This window comes from Vespula pensylvanica, chromosome 1 (assembly GCF_014466175.1).
Source record: "Vespula pensylvanica isolate Volc-1 chromosome 1, ASM1446617v1, whole genome shotgun sequence".
Lineage (NCBI taxonomy): Eukaryota > Metazoa > Arthropoda > Insecta > Hymenoptera > Vespidae > Vespula > Vespula pensylvanica.
The window spans coordinates 7,463,917-7,474,885 of NC_057685.1; the positions used below are offsets into that span (position 1 = coordinate 7,463,917).

The 10,969-nt window shown below is 29.5% G+C and overlaps 1 protein-coding gene across 2 annotated transcripts in view; it reads left to right on the top strand.

Moving 5' to 3' along the window:
* The window catches only part of LOC122635161 (neurocalcin homolog), a 28,365-nt gene extending 17,816 nt beyond the window's left edge, over positions 1–10,549 (top strand). For both annotated transcript variants that reach the window (XM_043825041.1, XM_043825046.1), the window contains exons 2-5: positions 8,872–9,058; positions 9,159–9,277; positions 9,419–9,607; positions 10,125–10,549. In XM_043825041.1, coding sequence (XP_043680976.1) covers positions 8,989–9,058; positions 9,159–9,277; positions 9,419–9,607; positions 10,125–10,325 — 579 coding nt within the window. In that variant the 5' untranslated portion in view covers positions 8,872–8,988 and the 3' untranslated portion in view covers positions 10,326–10,549. The remainder of the gene's footprint in view (positions 1–8,871; positions 9,059–9,158; positions 9,278–9,418; positions 9,608–10,124) is intronic.
* Positions 10,550–10,969: the final 420 nt, after the last annotated feature.

Genomic DNA, 10,969 nt, shown 5'->3' on the forward strand with positions numbered 1-10,969 from the left:
AAAAAAAAAAAAAAAAAAAAGAAATTTTGTATATTGGCGAGCATTGAGGAAAATATATTTGCCGAAGATAGCAAATATTTGGTGAACTGGTCCAAAAGAAAAAAAGAATTAAAAAAAGAAAAAAAAAAGAAAGAAAAGAAAAAGAGAGAAGAAAATCAAGCGGACCGTTGTTATCTGTTCTCCTGTCGTTCTGGATCCACGTTCTCTCGCACGTTTGGCATCGATCTAACTAAAAGACCCAATATACAAAACTTTAAACGAATTAGAAGCATCTGCACACTGTCATCGGTTTACACGTGACAAGCACCTTCTTTTCTTCTATATCGCTCACGGGTAAACAAAAAAAGATAAGAAAAAAAAACATACATACATACATACATACATACACACACACATATACACAGAAATGTTCGCTTTGCTCTTATAGCATTACACAAAACATTTTGACGACTGACAGAAGGATATTGCAGAACGAGACATCGTGATTCTTCTTCTCGTAACAGAAAGTGCAGCATTGACAATCGAATTAATAAGTTTCCTCTATGAAAGAGAAAGAAAGAGAGAGAAAGAGTGAGAAAGAGTGAGAGAGAGAGAGAGAGAGAGAGAGAGAGAGAGAGAGAGAGAGAACAAGAAAAAGAGAGGAGAGAGAGGGTAAGAGAAAGTCCCTTAAAACGAATTATGTAAGAACTTTAAAGAGAACGAAACCAAAGTGCATTATATGTAATAGAGAACCACTATATCTCCATTTTAGTTATCATTCTGGAATTAAAACCTTTACAAAATAAAACCATGATTTGGCATAAAGAGAGAAAGAGAGAGAGAGAGAGAGAGAGAGAGAAAGAGAAAGATAGAGAGAGAGAGCATATGGCGGACATTTAAATATAACAACAAAACTATATATATACATATATATATATATATATGTGTATATGTATATATATAAACTAAAACATTGTTACACCAGATCTTCGTTAGTTAGCTATTTTAAGAGTATGAACAAATCTGATTGGTCTCGATGACCTTGTCATAGTTAGCGAACCTCGCTTTGATTAAGCGATTTCATGAATTCTTGCAATTGATTAAATGTCGTAACGTAAATAAGCGGTAAGTCGACTTTATCTAACAAGAAAAAGACCTATCTTACCTTCCTTATTCTGTCCTATTACTGTACTATTCTGCTTGTTACTCTCTCTCTCTCTTTTTATCTATTTATTTATCTATCTATCTCTTTTTTTGTTCTCTCTCTCTCTCTCTCTCTCTCTCTCTCTCTCTCTCTCTATCACTATCTCTATCTATCTATCTATCTATCTATCTATCTATCTATCTATCTATCTATTTATCTATCTCTCTCTCTTTCTCTCCCTCTCTCTCCCTCTCTCTCTATCTCTCTCTCTCTCTCTCTCTCTCTCCCTCTCTATCTATCTGTCTGTCTCTCTCTCTCTCTCTCTCTCTCTCTTTCTCTCTCTTTCTCTTTCTCTCTTACTCTTCTTCTTTCACTTGCACTCTTTGATCTATGTCAATCTCGGATAAAATACTATGGAGCAATACTAATCTATATTTTGCTTTTTATGGGATGTCCCAAAATATTTTGTTTTTTTTGTTTTTATCGGCCAACAGGGGATAATCAAAAGTAGAGATATTTGTTTACTCGTATGTTACTCTTTATACTCTTTTAAAAATCGACAAACTTGTTGTTAGAGGGGAGATACATACATCTAGAAATATATTTCTACTTAAGATTCTACTCATGATTCTATTCCTAGAAAAAATATATTACAATCGCGTTAGTGAATAGTGACACCGAGAATATAACTCACTTTAGGAATTTTAAGGAAAATGCTAATGAGTTCCTCTTAACACAAGTACGTTAGTACAATGAAACTCAATTCCGGCTAGATATATTACCAAATTATTAAGATAGTAAGGTTTTTGACTTAAGTATCTTAAACGTTTCTTTATTATTGTGACCTTATATTCTCGTCTTTAACTCGAATAAACATCTCGGTATCTATATGTAATACTTCTTCAAACGGTGAATGTATGTTTTTAGAAAAGAAAAAAGAGAGAGACGGAGAGAGATGATAATTTACAATTATAACTTACACTTACTCCGCAGGCTCAATCTAAGTCGCTATAAAATTCTCTAACAATGTACGTTTCTTACGTATATTACTCACATTGAGATCTTTTTCTTTCCTTTTTTTATGTGTGTGTGTGTATATATATATATATATATATATATATATATATATATATATATATAATTGCATTATCTAACGATAACACAGCTAATTGTACGCTTAATTTGATATAATTCATATTTTATTAGGCGCGAATAATTCTAAGGTGTATTAGTTTCGAGTAAATTTTTGATCGATATCAAAGATAATAGATATGTGTAATAGTGGATTTTTTTTATTTCTTTAATAATTTTGTTGTATGTGTGTGTATGTATATATATATATATATATATATATATATATATATACACACACACATACATACATGTACATATAGACACGCACACACGTATTTTGGGCAATATCTCTTGGTGTTCATATGATTCTTAAGGAATTTAATTAGTCATTTTCATATAGTATTTATATACATATTATCGATTTAACTCGTATGAATTCCTTTTAATTATTCCAAACTATATGTCGTAATTATCGTATCTAACAAATTAGTCGGTCTACGTCTGCTGTAGCCTTCCGTCGCTTACACAATTCATACGTTTAAAAATCACAACTTTAGATTGTGTAAAAGATTATTCAATAAGTAATATTGTTAAGATTAGGGAAAGAGAGAGAGAGAGAGAGAGAAAGAGAGAGAGAAAGGAAGGAAGAAAAAAAGTCTTTTCGACGAAAGCTACTCTTTCCGTCTCTTCTAATTTTATTTTGAATGATGTAAACAAAAAACATTTATTACAAAGATTTGATATCAGCTTACGTAGAATAGATAGCCTTATTATTATTATTATTATTATTATTATTATTATTATTATTATTATTATTATTAATTATTATTATTATTGTTGTTGTTGTTTTTATTATTATTATTTTTATTATTATTGTCATCATCGTCATCATCATTATTGTTATTGTTATTATTATTGTTATTATTATTATTATTGTTATCATTAACATTATTATTATTATTACTATTATATTATTATTATTATTATTATTATTATTATTATTACTATTACTACTACTACTGCTACTACTACTATACTATTACTACTTCTACTACTACTACTACTATTACTATTATTATTATTATTATTATTATTATTATTATTATTATTATTATTATTATTATTATTATACTTTGCTGATTTTATTTGGATAATTCAGTCGTGACCAATGTATGCAAAAAGAACAGAAAAAAAAGGAAAAAAGAATCTATTTTTCTCTCGTTTATATTAATCAATGAGAAGCAATCGATATAATCGATATCGATTTCTTACTCATATCGATTATCTTTTATATACTACCGTATATCTTTATTATACTCACCGTACAACACGGTGATCATTTTGGTATTTGGTATACAGCGGATATGTGAGCTAATAATAATAATAACAAGACAACAGGATAAATCATTTATGAGAAACATAGAATACTCGTTTAAGAATTATCGATTATCTCGATGCTCCTTCTGATAGAAATGAATACATGACTGTAAATTCTTGTCTTGTCCGACAAAATCGTGCAATCGATATATAGAATGTTTTCAAAGTATATACATACCTTCAAATTCGAGAAGTTATTTTCTATATGTTATTTTATGGGGAAAGAAAAGAAAATTAAGATATATCATACGAACGTACGTATGTGATCTAAATTTCAAATTCTCACTTTCGTCTTATTTGAACAAATATGTATCTATGTATGTATCTAATATAAACACTTGAACACAGACGTATCTCTTTAATTTTTGATGTCGTCTGTAGAAAAAAAAAGTAACGAAAAAAAAATGATCTAATAATATTATCATTGATATGTTTATATTTATATTGACATTTAAAAACGAACAAAAGAAAAAGAAAAACATATAGAACGAAACTAAAGAATCACTTCTCGAATTTATCGCGAACGTTTAGGAAAAAAAAAAGAAAATCAAACAAATAAACAAATACTATTCCGTATGACAATTTATACCGCGTATACGAACAATTATAATTATTATACTTATTTATTTATTCATTCATTTTTACTGACGCTTCGTTTTTTATATGAAGCTGACTTTTTGAGAAGACTTTTCTTTCTTTTTTATTATTATTATTATTATTCTTATTTTTTTTTTCCAAATGAACGCTCGAAACTGGAGAGATATGATACTTATACGATCAATTCTTTCTAAAAGACGCTCGTACACGAACGGCGTTTTCATCGATCAACTGATTTGACGGATCGCGATCGAATATACTATTTTATTGTTTATAACAATAGCTTAAAAAAATAAAGCAAGAAAAGAAACTTTGCAAAATCGCTGCTGGTCAAACATAGAAAGATAAAAAGGAAAAAATAGAAATATCCCGTAAACACATACGACGCCAATTTAAAAAATTCGTGGTCTTGTTTCTTTTTTTTTTTCTTTTTTCTAATTTCATTGTTAAGGTGAAATACATTTTAAAGTGAAGTGGAAAAAGAAATAAAAAAAGAAAAACAAAACTGCAAATTTTTCAAATTGCTCTAGTACTTTATTCTCGAATCATGCACATACGAATTTTATGGGTCAATTGCTTTGGGACATCCTATATATAATAAACAAGCAATATTACGAATACCGTCAACATTCTATATTCTATATTCTTCTATTATATATTTCGCTAACTGAAAAATCTCACTACATAAAGTTTGTACAGCTTGAAATAAAACGAGAATGGCTTACATAAACAAATATATTTACATAGTTCTATTAATTAATATATATATATATATGTATATATATATACACACACATATATATATATACATATATATACATTGAAATAATTCTTCTCGTATGTTTCTCCGGCGAATCAGCCAGTCAATGACAATACCGATCGTGAAAAGTCAATCCAGAACTCTGTTGCCGAGCGGCGAGAACGTTTATATACAAACAAGAAAACAAACACAAATGTATTTATTTTAATCTAACTCGTGAAGTGTGCGTATATATACATACGTACACAACGAAGTCAGCCCGACAAAGATATATAATATATTGTAAAAGATGCGTTAAAAGAAATGGAAAGGAAAAAGAAAATACTTTAGTAAATGAAAATGTAAGATTGAAGACCTTAAGATGACATTCTTCTAAATATTACTTTGAAACTGGCACAAATGGAAATCAATCTATCTATCTATCTATCAATCTATCTGTCTATCTATATCTATCTATCTGTCTATCTGTCTATTTATCGTTTCTCCGTCTCTTATTTCAAGCGATTCGTCTAACGTATGTCAAATTTCATCGTCAAAAAAACGTTACAAAAGTTATCGTAAACCGAAAGATAAAAATCCATTTCCTAAAAATAAAAAAAAAAAAATAAAAAATGAAGAAAAAAATAAAAAAAAAAATAAAAGAAAGAAGATTCTTACTATAACAAATTCGTCGTCCTTTAACGACGAATAACACATACATACAGTAACCTGAACATACTCGTCCATGTACAAAGCCTAAACCTAAGTATAATAAGCCTAAGAAAAATCATGCTGCCTTTTAACAGAAGAACAAACAAAAAATAAATAAATAAATAAATAATAATAATCCTGAACACAACAGGGAGGAACAACGAAAGTTCTCTTTTTTTTTTCTTTTTTTTTTCTTCGTTTTGATCGTCAGATAAAATATGTTTTCATTAGTATAACCATTTCTAATGATAAAAAAAAAAAAAAAAGAAAAATGTGCTCTTCCAAGCATGAAAGTAAGAAGGATCATTCAAATAAGGAATAATATCTTATTCGTCTAATAGAAAAAAAAAGGAGAAAAAAAGCATAAATATTTTTTGATATTGCCTATTAAATTTCTGATACATTTGATGATTAATTTCATTCATCAACCTATATACGTACCATGAAAAACTTTAATACTAAAGTCGAATCGCTTTTTACTTCTCTCTATTCGTGTCTTTTTCAAAGTTATCGATATCAAGATATCCTCTTAAGGGTTTAATCTTGATATATTTGTCCGCTCGATAAGCATTAATAATGGCGCTTTATGGTCAGTAACAAAAGATGCGTGCGCTTGCGAAATATGTAATAGTTACATCATTGAAATATCAATACTATTTATGGGGCAAAAAGAGTGACACACGTTAATTAAAATTCTCGTGTTCTTTTTCTGATTAAATATAAATTAATCACATTGACGTACGATTAAGCTGTACGATAATTTTCACAAAAATAAAAATTATTTAATAATATAAACGAAATATATAAATTAATAAATGTAAAAAGTAATAATTATAAAAAATTAAAAATGATCGTGAAATTTTATATTTATACTTCATTATTCAATATTTTATAATGAACTTTCATTCGTTTCGAACGATAATTATATGATTTATAAAATATTTCATGTATTTTCGTATGTATAATTTACAAGAATCTTTTGAACAATGTTAGTAAAATGTATCACTATCTTTGTCCCTACAAAAAGGAAAAAAAGAAAGAAAACAAATCAGTCTCTCTTCTCCTACGAGGAAGAAATTAGAACGATTAGTCGTTCTATAAATTACAAAATGGATTGTAATGTTATGGAAGTATGCGAAAGAAAATCCTATGTTGAATATTCGGCAAAACTTACTTTGATGAGTGCGTATACGTAATACGTTTGTATTATACGTATATGCGTGCGTATAATTAAATAATATGCCTAGCTCGGGACAGACTCGCAATTAATTTTGTACGACGAAAACCGCACGCGCACAAATGTTAGATTAATTGTATATTTGTTGGTCGATTGAATAAAACTTGTAACGATGTACATATATATACATATATATATATATATAGATACATATATATACACAAACATATATACATGCATACATACATACATATATACAACCAATTTTACGATATCACTTGCGCGTGTGTCGTTAGGAGAATGTGTGCATGTGTGCCTGACTGCCTGTGTGTATGTGTGTGTGCGCGCGTAGACATCATTTGCCGCAAAAAAAAAAAGAAAAAAAAAGAAACAAAAAAAAAAGAAAAAAAAATAGAAAAAAGACAAAAAGAAGATTATTAAAATCCACGATTATATGCATATACATATACATTATATAATTATAATGCGATTCAACTGTTAACAATTCACACATATTGTGTCATTTATATGAACAATTATTGTTTATTAGGATGTATTTCCGATGACAAAAACGATTGTTGTCGATAGAAGATTGATATTTTAAATGCAGTAAGGATCGTATGAACGTCGAGATGGAAACGAACGATTACTTTTCCTATTAACGATTATGATAATATCCACGTGACGAAGACAACAATTTATGAAATTTGTTTAAAGACATCGATGCGGCTATACAGGCCAATATAGGTCAATGCACATCACCAATCGTGGAAACTTTCGTTCGATTGATCACATAGCATACATATACATATAGCATACATACAGATATATATATGTACATGCATATATGTGTATATATACATATATATACAAGTATGTAATGTGCTTTCTATCATCGTGAGAAGTGACCAATCAATTTCGTTCAATTTTTCTTGCTTCTCTACGTTTTATTACCGATAGTACTCATATTCTCAAAATCCAATAATCGACCAAACGATTCTTTTTATTCTCCTTTGTGCTTTTCTAGTTCCCTTCTATTTCATGTGGGTTTTCTTCCTTTTTTTTTTATCGAATCAGATATTTATAAACGAAGATCGATTAAAAAATATTTATGGAAAAGGTCGAGGGTTTGCTTGAAATTGACGATTTTTGACGTAAATAATCAACCAAATGGCTCCACTTCGTGTCTATTAATCTCGTGTATGTTCTTTTTCTTTTTTTAGAAAGATATCTTAACGAAGACAAAAAAAAAGATTATAATAATAATAATGATAATAGTAAAATAAAATTTAACATTAATACGCTTACATAGATTATCGGTTATAAGATATAATAGTTATTCTATAAATAAATAAATGTACTGAATTATTTTGTAATATTTTAAAAAAGAATTTCTTTTTAAGCAAGCGTGTACACAACACGCTTTTTATTATTTTTTAGTTAAAAAAGAAAAAATAATAATAATGTAATAACATGTAATGCTGAGAATGTAAGTAGCGTGAAAGAAAGTTTATTATCCATGAGAAAAAAAAGGAAACAAAGATAAAAATAAAGATAATGTCGTTTGGCGAGGTCTGCTTTTGTGAGCATCAGTCAATTTTGAAAGCTAAAATTTTTCCTTCTAATCGGGAAATATTTTAGTTTCTCGGGAGTCAAAAAAAGAAAATAATGTGTTGTCACTGTAATGAATATATATATATATATATATATATATATATATATATACATATGAATATATATATATACATATACATACATACATATATATATATTTCTCTCGTATATATTAAATCTGTATTTAGATATTACCTAAACGGTCATTTATATTATAATTGTCATGCATGATTTTTTTAATGTACTTTTTATGTACTGTAAAACATGGCACGAAGTGTACGCCGATAATATTCTTCACGGCAATCCCTGCATTTTTTGCATTTTTTTCGTTTGATCCTTTTAATAATAATGACCACGAGAGAGGAGTTACATAACAAAAAAATAATAATAATAATAAAGAGAAAAAAAAATAGTATCACATTTATCATTGTGATATAATATCGTATCTTCTTTTTACAGGTACGTCTGCTGCATAGCACAAACTTTCTTGTGCTTAAAGGCATTCGTAGAATAGTAGACTTAGTTAGATCTTAATTGTCGTTCGTAATTGGGTCTCGACAGACGTTTTGAGTGGCAATGGGGAAACAAAATAGCAAATTAAAGCCCGAAGTGTTGGAAGACCTCAAGCAAAATACTGAATTTTCAGGTATTCTATGAAATAGATTTACCATAAATAGTTATTATAAATAACCACAGAGAATTTTTATATGATCATTCAATGAAATGTATTCGATGTCTCTTTTCAGATGCCGAAATTCAAGAATGGTATAAAGGATTCTTAAAAGATTGTCCTAGCGGACATTTGAGCGTCGAAGAATTTAAGAAAATTTATGGCAATTTTTTTCCTTACGGCGATGCCTCGAAAGTAAGTTTGTTATTAATACGAATATAGTTATGTAATAATAGGTTGGATGGTATTGAGAGTAAAAAATCTAACGCATAAATTATCTGAATATCCTTGTAGAAGGATTTTCAAGTAAATTACTATGCAAATTACTTGGTACAGTTTGCAGAGCACGTGTTTAGAACGTTCGATGCAAATGGCGACGGGACGATCGATTTTCGAGAATTTCTCTGCGCCTTAAGCGTGACGTCCCGAGGAAAATTGGAACAGAAATTAAAGTGGGCTTTCAGTATGTACGACCTTGACGGTAACGGATATATCTCGCGACAAGAGATGCTTGAGATCGTGACGGTAAGTAATTCCGAAGCTAATTATCTCTCATCAAGTTGATCGATAACACGAATGCAAATGTAAAGATATATATATATATATATATATATATATATATATATATACATACACACACACATAGATTGTCCTCTCTATCTACTACTTATATTTACCCATTTAAAAATGGGTCAATTGTACAGCTTGAGAGGACTAACTTTCGAATGCGCTTCATTTATCGATTTAATTATAATGTAAGATTTTATTTATATTTATATCTTGAAAAAGATATATTTATTAGTAAGCTAGGTTCGCTTTACTGTTACTGTAAATTAAAAGAGAATATAAAAATTAGAAGGAGAAAAGAGAAAAACAAAAAAAATGTAGCAAACAATTTATTGATCACGAGAGAAAAAAAGAAAAAGAGTATGAGAAAGAGAGAGAGAGAGAGAGAGAGAGAGAGAGAGAGAGAGAGAGAGAGAGAGAGAGAGAGAGAGAGAAAGAGAGAAAAGGAAAACAAATACGAATTACCTCCTTCCAGGCAATATACAAGATGGTAGGGTCCGTGATGAAAATGCCAGAGGACGAGTCCACTCCAGAGAAGAGAACCGACAAAATCTTTCGTCAGATGGACAAGAATAAGGACGGCAAATTATCGCTCGATGAATTTATCGAGGGTGCTAAGAGTGATCCCTCGATCGTGCGACTGTTGCAGTGCGATCCTAGTGCACAAGCTCAGTGAGACCCTGGGTCCGTGTGCGTTTCAAATGCCATCTGTAAATACGAATCGGGGCCCGGCCCAATCATAGCCCGGTTAGAGGCGATGCAATCATAGAAGGAAATTAATAGGAATAGAGGAAGCTGTCAAAACGAACACACAAAGATACAAATATCCTCGTTTACACCTACACCAATACACCTACAGAGAAAGAAAGAAAGAAAGAAAGAAAGAAAGAAAGAAAGAAAGACAAAGAAAGAAAGAAAGAAAGAAAGAAAGAAAGAAAGAAAGAAAGAACGAAATAATGAAAGAAAAAAAAAAGGAAAGAGATAAATGTTTATTTAAACTTTACATCGTTAACGTTATTACCGTTTACATGTGTATACCGTTATAGCTTATCACAAGAACCACCACCACACTACACCACAACCACTACTACTATTACAATTACCATACACCTACGGCGAGCGTTTGCAACTGTATAAGAAGAGACTTAAACTATACATACATATGTGGACGCTAAAAAGATAAAGAAAGGATAAGAGATCAAATAAAAAAGAGCACACAATGATTTTCATGAGGCTGAAGTCAACAAAGTTCGTTCTGGTAGATTCGCTCCTTCGCATCGTCTTCTATGTTCGCGAACGCCTCTTATCGACTGGAGAAAT